Here is a 14,918-nt window from a genome sequence, read left to right as displayed (position 1 = left end):
TGTCCTGCTGCCTACATATACCACTGGGATTAATGTGTGCCATGTCCTGCTGCCTACATACACCACTGGGATTAATGTGTGCCATGTCCTGCTGCCTACATACACCACTGGGATTAATGTGTGCCATGTCCTGCTGCCTAAATATACCACTGGGATTAATGTGTGCCATGTCCTGCTAGTTCAACATCAGAACCCAAAATATAAACTTGTTTTACTCCAATGTTTGTAAACAAATCAAATGTAAATAAACACTGTATAGCCTCAAAACATGGTTAAAACAATCATTTTGATGCCATGGATGGTAAAATTTGTATTTATTTATTTATTTCTATGTATTATTTTATATATTGCATATAGATTGTGGCTTCCATCAATGTAATTGTCTGCATAATTTCCAATCCCCCATATATTTTGTTTGTACATATGGATTGTTTGTTTGTACATATGGATGGCCAGTCTGCCTCCATAGCTCTATGGATTTGAGATTGGTTACATTTCTCCAGCCCCATCCCTCAGCTTTTTAACGAAAGAGGGGCAGGGAATATTCTTTGTTATTGTTTCAATTGCTGATTGCCCCCTTAAAGAAAAACAGATTACGGATAGTATGAGTTACGTTGTAATAGTTCAATAAATCACAGTAGGTCAACAGTAATTAAAATCACAGCATGCTAGCCTACAATAGTAACCTTGACACTCAATAACCTGCGGGAGGCGCTAGTAATTAATATCACAGCATGCTAGCCTACAATAGTAACTCAATAACCTGTGGGAGGCGCTATCTATCCATCTATCCAAAGCTTGGTTATTGACATTCGTCACCGATCCACAGTTCGTTTCCTATTGCACATTGATTCAGTCAGGTTATGGGGCTTGAATGAACAAAACCACCACATAAACCAAGAAAGGTTTTCTCTTATCTCTAATGCTGGTCCCCAAAGTGCACGAGATTCTCTCTGCGTCTCGGGAGGGGTGTGACTTGCATGTTCGCAGAGCAAGGCAGAACCCCCCTCCTTCCACCCGTCCCGTACACTCCCCAGCCCCCGTCTGTCTCGGCTGTCCCGATTGCCATTCCAATGCACACTCCTTGAGGAGCAACAGCTACAACGGAGTTAGTGAAGTGGATTACTTAGTTTTTAGATAGAAAAGATTTGCTGTATTTTTGGAGCAATGTGCAAGGGCATAGATGTGCGTTTGGATAACAATTTGGCATCGGTAAAGCGCGAGAAAGGAGTTGTAGAAAGAGCGCATTGTAATGCTCCGTAAGCTTTGTCCATTCTCTTCGAGGATTTGACCGTTGATTTCAATGAAAAACAAAAAATGCTTGATTAATACTACGTTCGACTGGATGTAGTGGAACGGGATGGTTTTATTCATCATATTAATTCAAGTGACGTGTAAACCGTTCATCGACTCCTGTGCTATAGGTGGTGTATGTTGTGTGGCACCATCTGACCGGTCCAGTCAAAGCCTTTATTCATGTTGCAAGAACCTAGTTTATGACAATGGATTACTTGCTGTGGATGTGCAGCTTTGTGCTTCCCGTGGTATTAGCTGTTGAAGGTATGTAAAAAAAAAAAAAACATCATGTTAATATACTAGACTATTTTCTACGACTTTTCTTTCACGTATGTAGATGTTCCAACGAATGTGTTTCCAAGCCTTGATGAACTGCCAATAAGGCAATTATGTTAGAATTATATGAATAATCGTTGTACAATATCATGAAGCGCAGCTTTATTTTGGCAATTGCATGGCTCATAAAAACATTCATTATTTTGATTGCAGGTTGTAGGATACCTGTAATAACCTAAAAAAAATGTAAAAGGTTGTAATGTTCCACAATTGACAATGGATAGAGTAGATCGATTGTTTAGGATACAAAGTTACCGTTTATGTTCATACTATTCAAATATGATTATATACGTCGTGTTTCGTATCACACCATTTTATTGTGTTGTGGTTGAGCCACACATTTGATGATTATTGTTCTACGAAACTGATCAATGACACACACACACACACACACTAGAAAAACTACAGTTCCTTGGTATAGCTTTCCCTACAAAGGAAAAGGATGCCTTGCATTCTCAGTCCCCCGTGTGTAACACTCCCATGTGCTTACATTGCAACTGCCTCCCTGTGGCTATTGTTGAGTACCTTTTGCTCACACCCACAAGCTAAGGATGGCCTTCTGTCCTTATGCTTGGTTGCTTGACCAAACCCATAAATCAGCTCAGTTTGACATTCAGGACTAATGCTGTATAATACACCCAAATCAACTTGTATCACGTACACATATTTTACAGATGTTATTATCGCAGGTGCAGCGACATGCTTATGCTTCTAGCTCCAACAGTGCAGTATAACAAAACTAAACACACAAATCCAAAAAATATCAGAATGTCAGATATATATATATTCCGGACTCTGACATTCTGATATTTATATATATATGGTATGATGTAATTAGTTCTCACAAAGTAAACAAGGGCTTACATCGATGGGGAGGTTGTAGTTTTCATATATAGATGTAGGATCTTAATTTGAGCTAGTTTGCTAGCAGGAAAATAATCCTGCAACAACAGGACATTTTGAGAAAAAAAATTTGGTTTATAATTTTTGGACATTTTTTTTGGGGGGGGAGGGGGTTGATACCAAATCAAGTCTGACATTTTAAAGTGGAAATTATTAACTTGTTATACCTTGAATACACTGTAAATTTGCATTTTCAGCAACAATAGTGATCAAATTAAGATCCTACATCTGTATATTCAATTGGCATAACTCCAAAATAGGTGCCTCACATTACAATGTGCACATTACATGCTTAATGTAACAAGGTTTAGCGTCACTCTGTACATTTCCTTTCTGTATGGAAAAGCCAATATCTCTAACAATTTCAATCCTGAACCTTCCTTCCAAAGTGCTTCACTGATATGTAGTCATTTCAGAAACCAAAACAAACTGACTAATTACCAGAGGATCATACTCTCCCAGTTGCTTGCCAATCGATTTCCTGGTCCCAGATCTGTTTGTACTGTCTTGCCAACTCCTATGGTCATTGTCACATTTGGCACTGTCTTACCAACGTCTATGGTCAGACATTGTCACTCGAGTTGGCAAGACAGCACAAACCAATCTGAGACCAGGTTATTTCTACAGGGTGGAGCCCAGCCAATGTAAACCAAGGCAAATTCATTTAGGCTATACCAGCTCCTTTTTATATTTCTCTAGAAATCCGCCGTCTTTCCCTGCCTGCCTGCCTGCCTGCCTGTCCTTCTCCGAGTACAATCTGCTTCTCTTGGACGCCAGCCAGTATTATCCCTCATTAATTCTGGTGTCAGCATCTAAATCAATGCAGCGGCAGCCGCAGCCTCCCTAGCTGGTCCCACTGGGCCTTTCATCAGCAAGTTTCTCCCCAACCAACAACTTCAGTTACTCAACACTGGGTTGTTAACTAATGTCTGTCCTCTGGGGATGGGCGGAGGTTAGAGTGGTTAGAGTGTCTTATGGGTTTTAGGGCTGTTGGGGTCCATGCCCTGTTGCCAGTGTGATGGGGAGATGAGTTGGAGTTTGGCTCTTAAATTGACAGTTGCCTGTTGGTTTCCTTTACTTCCATCCATAGAATTAATCCAATTAATTTGAGTTAAGTTTAGTGTCGTTTAGTTAATTTCAAGAGATGAATTGGAATTAATGGAACAATTGAATTTCGATTTGTTTTGTGGATTTGAGTGCAGTGTCCAACTGCATCCTTGGGTATGTCCATGAGTTTATCTGGCTATATAAGCTCTGGCCTCCTAGTCACCCATAGAATGGAAATGTGACGAATTGACCCTGTAATCTTCTTTATAACTTACCCCTTTAACAGTAATGTTGTGTACCTGTACTATTTTTCAGTCACATGGTATTGGAATGTAAATGCAATTACATAATTGCTCAGAAAACCTTAACATTCTATAAAAATATCTGACGTGATAGGCGACGAAAAATATGCATGACTGCAGAAGAACACACTTAGCCATTTTCTTCTGCACATACATGAGGAACATCTCTATACCAGTGCACACTTTCCTTATCTCTATACCAGTGCACACTTTCCTTATCTCTATACCAGTGCACACTTTCCTTATCTCTATACCAGTGCACACTTTCCTTATCTCTATACCAGTGCACACTTTCCTTATCTCTTATCTGTACATTACAGGTAAATATGGATCATTCTGATTTGAACCATATGTGCAGATGCAAATAGCCTGAAGGAGAATGTCGAATTAGGGTCAGCTTGAGTTGATTAAAGCGGTTCATCAAGCATCAAACATAACATCTCAACATCTCAGCTTAGACAGAAGAGGACTGGCCACCCCTCAGAGCCTGGTTCCTCTCTAGGTTTCTTCATAGGCTCCTGTCTTTCTAGGGAGTTTTTCCTAGCCACCGTGCTTCTACATCTGCATTGCTTGCTGTTTGGGGTTTTAGACTGGGTTTCTGTACAGCACGCTGTGACATCTGTTGATGTAAAAAGGGCTTTATAAATACATTTGATTGATTGATTGATTGAAGAATGGAGATAGAAGATGCACTCATCTAGCGAGACCAGCGAAAATAGTCAAACAGTAGACCTGCGAACTCTGAATTTGCCACTCCATTTCCAGTCAAAATACCCATGTGTTATGGCCTATGTCTATCTATATGTACCTGATTATACACAGAATCAGTGGAGAGATGTTAGGCCTTTAAATATTTAATATATTTGTGGAAGTACGTGTCAAATTAATTGAATACGAGGAGTGGCCTTCCTTTCATAGCCTCCCAACTCAACAAAATGAATGAAACATTAGCCTGTGTGCTCCAATAGGAGCAGTGAGTAAGGACATACTGACGCATTTTGCTCCAGTGAATACAAACAGTAAACACCATGGGCGGTGATGGAGATCCTGTAAGTTCCATTGGGTTTTTTTTTGCCCTGGGGGAGGCATCACCACTGCCTGTAGTTTTATGGGAGAGTATCTTGACGGATTTGAGTAATAGCAACACAGTTAGACTTTCAAATGGTACTTGGAGGGCGAAGGGGTAGAGAGTTTTTACACTTGGGATGCTATTTAATTAAAAGCTGTGTTTAGCTTTCGGGGGTCAGGTAAATTTTTAAAATGTTTTTCAATAAAAGACTTCCTGCGCAGCTGAAGCACGTTTGAATTCGTATTGAGCCTTCTGTCAAACCTTGGGAATCTGAATTGAACTCATGTTGTAAGCCTGTGGATAAAGTACCTCTAATCTACACAAATGTTCTTTGAGTGCTACTGCGAGTAGCGATGGAATTCTCAGGCAAAGCCCTGTTAAGTAAGCCATAGCAAGGCTCACTGAGGTCTATGAAGAGTTCAGTTGGAGAAGAGTTCATGTTGCCTCAAGAAAAGGCTCTTAACATCCAAGAAATAACCTGGAACCTGAGATAGATGGACTTGGGCTTGGCGCTTGTTGAACGTGAAGACAGCTAGTCAATGTTCTCGCTGTCTCGTGACTGATGAACTGGTATTGGCATTTATTTCAATACCCGTTGTATTCAAGCTTCCGCAGCTGGCCAGCTCACATCTATGGTAATTTGATCATGTGTAGTGCAGCAACCATAGCTACACACCTGTTGTATCACTTCACTCTCCTCTTTGTCAAACAGGGGTAATCCAACACACAATAGCAAACATGCACACCTTAATAAAAATAGCTATAAATACCTTTTTTATAATCATTATAAGCCTTACAATTCATAATCATTTATAACATTTATAATAATTTCTATAATGTTATTCATGCAAGGTTATTATAAAGTGGTACTCACACCTTATAGCAAATGTAGATCCCCAACACAATATAGTAATGGGTGAGTCCTTACACATCTGTAAATTGGAGTTGCATTTGAGTAAAGAATCCAATGTTTAGATTGATTATTAGAATGAAGAAGATAACGTTTGACAATGTATTGCTAATCTAGGTCCAAACTACCATGAAAATAAGGGAGTACTCATGCTTGAGTTTCTATTCAAAGTCATTGACACAACTGTAAATTGTAGGTGCATTTGAGTAAACAGTTGAATCTTCACAGTCAAGAAGATAGCCTTTTAACTGGGCCTTTTGTGTGGTTTAATGACCTACACTCAACCATCACACAGCCTGACAGGTGACAACAGTGTCTATTGATCCACTAATTTACACATTCTTTTCTTGTATTTGTTTAACCTCATCCCTCGTTCTGACATCGTAAACACAGAGGTGTAAAGAAAAAAAAGATACTAGGATCATTTGTTGCTAGGCAGGAACAAACTGACTTTAATTCACAGGATTCTTTCACAATGACCTGTATAATACAAGGTCAATACTCTGGGGAATCCACTATGGCTGGGTCTCGGAGTGCTTTGGGATTGATTGCGATATCGTTTAGCAGTAAAGCTTTGAAATCCGACAAAGATGATTTCTCCCTCCTAGAGGATGGGGCATTTTTTTGCCCATTTCTGTATTTCCATTTCTATCAAAGGCTGACAGGTTTTTTCTTCTAGAATCTTATTTCTATGTGATGGAACTTTATGTGTGATAACGGTTGTGTCATGATGACAGATTATGTATGTATTCAGCCCCTTTCTGTGTCTGTGCGTCTGTGTGTGTGGAATTGATGTCAAGACCACATAAATGAATAGAATGAAAATACAGAAAACATTTTATTAAGTTAATAATAGACATCTGTGTGGGCTTTTTTTGTTTGTGCTATATTTTTTATTTCCCATAAACCACCTCTTAATACTTAGTTTAAACTAACCCTCTTGTTCTTGATTTACAGAAACACTCATGGACAGCAAGTGGGCAACCACAGAACTGGCCTGGACCACGTTTCCGGAGAGTGGAGTGAGTCTGTGTGTGTGTGTGTGTGTATTTTTGGTACAGAATTTAAACCTTGACTTGTGTTCCTGCAGTATTCCACAGCATTTGCTCCATCTGCTAGTTAATAGATCTCCCCCGGACTTAAACAACATACCTCCCACTGTTTTATAACTCTGTTTGTTTTCTTGGTTGCTAAAAACAAATGATAAACATACACCTTTAAGTTTGAAATTTAAGCAAAGTTTCTCGCATATCAGGATTCCCAAAAACATACGATTCTAATATAGTCCAAAAAGAAGAAACTCTGTCATATTGGGTACACAGACCCAAACAGACCTAAACAGACCCAGACACGTCTGTAAGCAACACCAGCTGTAGAGTGTGGAAATATATCTCTTAAGGTGGAAGAAGCACATAGGCAAATTACAGCAGGGAATTAATGTTTCAGATGATGATATCCCCCGTAGGAATGATGAGAAAATAAAACAACATGAATTTGACCCCTAGGCTAACAGCTTGATAGACCTCCCCCACTCCAGGGCAGTGTAATTTGTCTTTGGTACGTGAGTGCAAAGTCAGTCAATGGAAACGATGTGTTACTATGGCAACAATCTTAGGCAGTCCAGCTTTCTCGGGCCTTTCTGCAGGCTCACATCAAATGTCTTTGCACCCCTACAAGCCATACGTCATAAGGGCAAGATGGCCCTTTCAAAATGTGTGACAAGCCCATATGTTCTGGCCGGGTGCAATTATCCTATTTGTGAGGTATTACGGCACTGTGCTGGCCCTGATTTATGGTGTACGATGCTGATTCCTGGACTCATCGTTTTGGAATAGATTGTATGCGTGCGTGCTCCACCATATTGAATTATGCATTCTGTTCCTCCTGTTGAATTGATCGATGTCTGGAGCCCTCATTAAGAATAGAAATGCATTATTCAGGTTGAGTTGTTAGAATCAAAAGATTCACTTCTTAGAGGAGATGATTATTTCCTTGGGCAAAAATCTGTTAATAACCCAGTTAATTAGGATCATGGTTAATTATAGATATAATCCTCAAATAGATGGCTCTTTGACTATTTCCTTTAGGTGGTCATGCCTATATTGTAATAATGTCAAATGTATTTGATATAGAAGATCTGCTGATATGAACTGATGTAAATGGTTTATTCCCCGACTGTAGAGAACCATATCATCGCTGTTGAAGCTAAGTGCTGTGAAATGATTTATTGACTGCTCGACTGGACCACATTTCATAGCATGCAAAAAATACTCCTCGTGACTTGAGGTGTAGGCTTAGAAAATGTTCCACTTGAATCTTAAAAGATACTCCATAACACCTCTGTGATGCAACCAGCGAGATGAGATTGCGCTTGAATCGCCTCTTCAATAGATAATACACTGTTTGTGATGAGATGAGGTAGTTCTCATTGAGGACATGCCCTATAATCTATCTCAATAGCAGCACCTGCAAAGTGACTTATTTCATAGGAACAACGTTCTGATTGCTGCCTTCTCTGTGCAATGATAATATGATTATAAGCAGACCTAGGTTCAAATAGCATTTGTTTTCTTTCAAAGACTTTGAGCAAAAGATGGAACCTGCCTGGAATTGCCAGCTGGGTTGGGTTTGCGCTTTTGGGATGATTCCATTGGTTCCATTGCACCTGGAAAACTAAATCAAGTTCTAGGTTTTGATCGAAAAATACTATTTGAACCCATGTCTGATAATGTGTACAGTTCTCTCTCTTCACTAGTTACAGTGTTTGTCTCTGTTTTCCTGCAGTGGGAGGAGGTGAGTGGCTACGATGACTCCATGAGTCCCATAAGGACGTATCAGGTGTGCAACGTGCGCGAGCCCAACCAGAACAACTGGCTGAGGACGGACTTCATCCCCCGTAAAGGCGTGCTACGCATCTACGTGGAGCTCAAGTTCTCTGTCCGTGACTGCGCCAGTATTCCCAACATCCCCGGCTCCTGCAAGGAGACCTTTAACCTCTTCTACTACGAGTCTGACGGCGACACCGCCACGGAAAGTAGTCCATTGTGGAGGGAGAACCCTTATGTGAAGGTGGACACCATCGCTCCCGATGAGAGTTTTTCCCTTCTGGTGGCAGGCAGGATCAACACCAAAGTGCGAAGCTTCGGACCTCTCTCCAAGGCCGGCTTCTACCTAGCCTTCCAGGACCTGGGGGCTTGTATGTCCTTGATATCCGTGCAGGTTTTCTTCAAGAAGTGCTCGACGACCATCGCAAACTTCGCCGTCTTCCCCGAGACGGCTACAGGGGCCGAGGCCACCTCCTTGGTCATCGCCCCAGGGGCATGCGTGTCCAATGCGCAGGAGGTGTCCGTCCCTCTGAAGCTGTACTGCAACGGGGATGGGGAGTGGATGGTTCCCGTGGGGTCTTGTACCTGCATGCCAGGGTTTGAGCCGGCCATGACCGACACACAGTGCCAGTGTGAGTCTTTAGTCTACAGTCGACTGTTTTGACTTTTAACTAAAGCCTGTTTTTAATGCCCATTGAAAGTCACAGTCTACACCATCCTGTCTGTGTGTATTGTGTGGCACATGAATGAAGGGTGAAGGAGGATGGAGAGTTTGCATTAATGAGCTGTTGCAGAGAGCAGCAGCATACAAATATTGAGAGAGGGCAATCAGAGGGAGAATGAGATAGTGAAAGGGGACGAGATAGTGAGGCGAGAAAGCAAGATAGTGGGAGAGAGAATCTTTTTGGAAGGTTTGTAAAGGAGAAATAGATTGTGAGGGAGAGAGAGAGAGTGTGTGAGAGAGACTCTTTTTGGAGGGTTTGTAAAGGAGAAATAGATTGTGAGGGGGAGAGAGAGAGACTGTGAGAGAGACTCTTTTTGGAGGGTTTGTAAAGGAGAAATAGATTGTGAGGGGGAGAGAGAGAGACTGTGAGAGAGACTCTTTTTGGAGGGTTTGTAAAGGAGAAATAGATTGTGAGGGGGAGAGAGAGAGACTGTGAGAGAGACTCTTTTTGGAGGGTTTGTAAAGGAGAAAGAGATTTTGAGGGGGAGAGAGATATATTGTGAGAGGGGGAAGGAAAGATAAAGTGAGAGACACATAAGAGGAAGAGAGAGGAGGACTGAGAGATAGAGCCATGAATTTCCCATTGCCCAGGACAACATCAGGAGCGGTCAGAGAAAGAAAGAGAAGCCTCCATGCACCTCTCCTACCTTTACATGGGCATGAGGAATGGTAAATAACGAGCCAGAGAGCTAATTTAGCTCCATTTGGCGGCTCAAGGTTAAAAGCCTGCCGTCGACGCCTGATAAAAGGCTCTCCAGAGGCTTCAGGCGCGGTGGTGGCGAGGAAGAGGAAGTGTCATTTCCTCTATGGTCTCCCCACCGTTAGTTCATCTACAGTCGGCTGCACTCATTAACACCACTCAGACCACCGTGAGCCAACACTGCCACCGCTCACCATTAATCACAGGGATGTTTAATCTCTTACCTCAGTCTAGAGCGAGAGAGAGGGAGGAAGAGGGGGGGGAGAGGGAGCGAGGGAGTATGAGGAAAATAAGAAAGGGGGGAGTATGAGAGGAAGATAAGGACTATGGGGGTGTAGGGAGGGGGTGAGAGAGAGATAGACGGACTATGGGGGTGTAGGGAGGGGGTCAGAGAGAGATAGAAGGACTATGGGGTGTAGGGGGGGGGTCAGAGAGATAGAAGGACTATGGGGGTGTAGGGAGGGGGTCAGAGGGAGAGAGAAGGACTATGGGGGTGTAAGGAGGGGGTCAGAGAGAGATAGAAGGACTATGGGGGTGTAGGGAGGGGGTCAGAGAGAGAGAGAGATGGACGGTGAGGGTGTAGGGAGGGGGTCAGAGAGAGAGATGGACGGTGAGGGTGTAGGGAGGGGGTCAGAGAGAGAGATGGACGGTGAGGGTGAAGGGAGGGGGTCAGAGAGAGAGAGAGATGGACGGTGAGGGTGTAGGGAGGGGGTCAGAGAGAGAGAGATGGCGATGGGAGGGTGTAGGGAGGGGATCAGAGAGAGAGAGAGATGGACGGTGAGGGTGTAGGGAGGGCGTCAGAGACAGAGAGATGGACGGTGAGGGTGTAGGGAGGGGGTCAGAGAGAGAGATGGACGGTGAGGGTGTAGTGAGGGCGTCAGAGACAGAGAGATGGACGGTGAGGGTGTAGGGAGGGGATCAGAGAGAGAGATGGACGGTGAGGGTGTAGGGAGGGGGTCAGAGAGAGAGATGGACGGTGAGGGTGTAGGGAGGGGGTCAGAGAGAGAGAGATGGACGGTGAGGGTGTAGGGAGGGGGTCAGAGAGAGATGGATGGTGAGGGTGAAGGGAGGGGGTCAGAGAGAGAGAGATGGACGGTGAGGGTGTTGTGAGGGGGTCCGAGACAGAGAGATGGTGATGGGAGTGTGTAGGGAGGGGATCAGAGAGAGAGAGATGGACGGTGAGGGTGTAGGGAGGGGGTCAGAGACAGAGAGATGGACGGTAAGGGTGTAGGGAGGGGGTCAGAGACAGAGAGATGGTGATGGGAGGGAGGGAGGGAGTGGGTATAGAGGAAGCGGAAGAAGGGGAGAGAGAGAGATGTTTACTGTTCATTTTTTGTTGTTTATTTCACTTTTGTTTATTATCTATTTCCCTTGCTTTGGTAATGTCAACATGTGTTTCCTATGCCAATAAAGCCCTTTGAAATTGAAATGAATTGGAATTGAGAGAGGGAGAAAGAGAGAGAGGGAGAGAGAGAGAGGCCGTGAGGGCCACAGAACTTTCCGGAATCAGAGAAGACACAAACAAAAAGGCATGCCCTCCAAGGAGGTTAACAAATGAAGCTATTCAGGTGATGCAACCCTTCTCCTCCAGAAAGAGCCAAACAAAACAATGATGCAGTGTGTAATAAGACAAATATAAATCAGATTAAAGTGTTTCATGAGTGTTTCAGGACCTGTGGTCTTTGTTGAGTTACGAGAGCTAAAACACATTTTCCTGTTATCTTAGCTTGGCTATTTATTGCATGTTTCTTGTTGCTGCTAGAATGTGGAGCATTAAAGTTCACTAATGTCACTGAAAGTGGCATTCCGGAGAATTAGGACAGAGCCTAGTTCAAACTGGAAAACCACTTAGCCTGACTAGTTAATCACACCCTCGCCAGCCAGCTTTTTATGAGCCCTCATACTGATAAGACAGATGTTAGCCAGAGCCTCGGTTTTACACCACACTTAAAGGACAAAGGTCAAAGTAAAGTCTAGCTCCTAAGTGCAACCTTTTATGCTGCATTTAGTGTATACACCCTTGTGTTCCTGTGGAAATGGTGTTTCCATAACTAGGGCTGACAGTGAGGACAGGATCAACAACTTCTGCATAATCAAAACCCCTTGCTTTGTTAGGTTTTAAAGTTCAAATATAGCTATTGTTATGGAAATGCCAGCTGAAAAGTATCAGAGGCCTGGCTTTGGCCCCAAGTGAGAGCAGGTCTGTCGGAGCCATGGCCCAGGGAGACACGGTGCCGGCCCGCGTAGATGGAACAGTCTGAGCCTTTTGGGTAAAACTCTGGGGTAAATGCACCATTAGTGTAAATCTCCTCAATCTTATTTCAAGTTGAGACCTGTGTTGGTTTATCAGGTAACTTTTCTTATGACATTACATTTACATGTTAGTCATTTAGCAGATGCTCTTATCCAGAGTGACTTACAGTAGGGAGTGAAAACATTTTCGTACTGGTCCCGGTGGGAATTGAATTAACAACCCTGGCATGGCAAGTGCAATGCTCTACCAACTGAGCCACACGGGACCTCCTTTAATGAAGTTGAAGATTGACTTGATAGAGGATAGGCCCCCCAAAAAGAGAAGGGCTGCCCAAAAAAAGAATACCTGTCTAAAACAAAACAAAAATACCGTATAAGGTAGTATCTCTATAGTTGCAGTTGATGGATGATCGAGCTGCTTTGTATGCATGCCGAACCACCTCTTGAATGACGTATTGAAACACTGAGTTCGCCCCAAATGGACCCTGTGTGATTGATGCAGGTGTATCCTAACTCTCAACGGCGTCCTCCATCCCTCTTAACCAGACAGGAGCAATCAACTGTCGACCCACCATCTTTACCATCCCTCTCAATTTATCTGTCATCCTTAGACCTATCTGGGATAGATATCCCTTGTATGTTATGATGAAAATGAGGATTTGAACAGAAATACCCCTTATAAAGAGTTAAAACTCCCTCACATATTTCAACCCCACCCAGACAAAAGATTATAACATTATGGTTTGAAGGATTTGAACTGACTAGCTCCTCTCTATCGCTCATCTAGAACGAGACCAAGAGTTAGGTTGTTGTCACTAATGTCAATGTGCTTTATTGACGTTGACAGTGTTCTGACTGTCCCTTTCGTTTCTGCCTTTCCTGTATAGCATGTACCCCCGGGTCATTCAAGTACAAACATGGGGAGGACTCATGTTACCCCTGCCCCCCCAACAGTCGCACCAGCTACAGGGGGGCCAATATCTGCCCATGCCAAAATGGCTTCTACCGTGCCGACAGTGATTCTCCGGACTCAGCCTGCACCAGTAAGTCAAGCTCCTAGCTTTTTCTCAGCAGTTGTCATTGGCTGTAGATATTCTTTGGGATTCTTTCCTGGACACAGACTGAGCCAAGTCACGGACTGAAGTGTACGCTGAATGGAGATTCCCCATTGAGCATGCTATTTCCTTAATCTGTGTCTGGGAAACCAGCCCATATGTGTCAAAAAGCACTAGGGTGTAAGTGTCAGTAGAGGTAGGTTTAGTGTTAAACTGAGTGCCTATATGGTCGTTTCTACAGACTTTGTTGATGTCAGATAATTGGTACAACAACCAATACCTTTTTTCACTGACATGACATCAATGGAATGTGACCGAGCCCAAATGACTCTTAATCGACTCTCCTTGTCCAGAATTCCGAGTGTTCCATTTTGGGGTGGCAGGTAGCCTAGTGGTCAGAGCATTGGGCTGATAACTGAAAGGTTGCTGTAACAAATCCCCGAGCTGTCAAGTTAAAAAAATATATATGTCATTCTACCCCTGAACAAGGCAGTTAACCCAGTGTTTCCCAGTAGGCTGTCATTGTAAATAAGAATTTGTTCTTAACTGACTTGCCTAGTTAAAAAAAAAATCCTCAGGTCATTTGGGCTCCATACTTCCCCTGTAGTCTGTCAGAGCTTGTGCCAGTCCACATAGCTCATGTTTTGCAAGGGACCGAGGGTGACGTACTGTAGAGCTCAGCTCGGGCCAGCTCCGGCTCTCTGTGGGAGCCCAGCGTTTCAGACTTTGTGCCCAATTAGATCAGGCCATACTCCAAACTGTGTCAGTCTAATTGGATAGGACAGAGCATGGGGGAAAACACACTCCACTCAGGGTGAACAGGCAGAGGAGCTGAACTGAACTGGTTGAGATGTGTGAACTGAGACACCCTGAAAGCATTTCTATCTTCTTGCCGTGTGCTGCTGCAGAAGTGTTGTTTTCTGGATCTGCTTAGAGAGAGAGAGGTTAGATTACCCATCAGCCTTAGAGAGGGGTTAGATTGATCATCAGCCTTAGAGAGGGGTTAGGTTAGATTGATCATCAGCCTTAGAGAGGGGTTAGGTTAGATTGATCATCAGCTTTAGAGAGGGATTCGGTTAGATTACCCATCAGCCTTAGAGATGGGTTCGGTTAGATTACCCATCAGCCTTAGAGATGGGTTAGGTTAGATTACCCATCAGCCTTAGAGATGGGTTCGGTTAGATTACCCATCAGCCTTAGAGAGGGGTTCGGTTAAATTACCCTTCAACCTTAGAGAGGGGTTCGGTTAGATTACCCTTCAGCCTTAGAGAGGGGTTCGGTTAGATTACCCTTCAGCCTTAGAGAGGGGTTCGGTTAGATTACCCTTCAGCCTTAGAGAGGGGTTCGGTTAGATTACCCATCAACCTTAGAGAGGGGTTCGGTTAAATGACCCTTCAGCGGGTTTGGTTAGATTACCCTTCAGCCTTAGACAGGGGTTGGGGATAGATTACCCTTCAGCCTTAGAGGGGGGTTGGGGATAGATTACCCTTCAGCCTCA

The 14,918-nt window shown here is 43.4% G+C and overlaps 1 protein-coding gene across 1 annotated transcript in view; it reads left to right on the top strand.

Moving 5' to 3' along the window:
• Positions 1-1,017: 1,017 nt before the first annotated feature.
• The window catches only part of LOC109871830 (ephrin type-B receptor 3), a 56,090-nt gene continuing 42,189 nt past the window's right edge, over positions 1,018-14,918 (top strand). The window contains exons 1-4 of the mRNA XM_031806911.1: positions 1,018-1,560; positions 6,821-6,885; positions 8,648-9,320; positions 13,253-13,408. Of these exons, the coding sequence (XP_031662771.1) occupies positions 1,497-1,560; positions 6,821-6,885; positions 8,648-9,320; positions 13,253-13,408 (958 nt within the window). The 5' untranslated portion in view covers positions 1,018-1,496. The remainder of the gene's footprint in view (positions 1,561-6,820; positions 6,886-8,647; positions 9,321-13,252; positions 13,409-14,918) is intronic.

This window comes from Oncorhynchus kisutch, linkage group LG27 (genome assembly GCF_002021735.2).
Source record: "Oncorhynchus kisutch isolate 150728-3 linkage group LG27, Okis_V2, whole genome shotgun sequence".
Lineage (NCBI taxonomy): Eukaryota > Metazoa > Chordata > Actinopteri > Salmoniformes > Salmonidae > Oncorhynchus > Oncorhynchus kisutch.
This window is presented reverse-complemented; position numbering and strand designations above follow the sequence as displayed.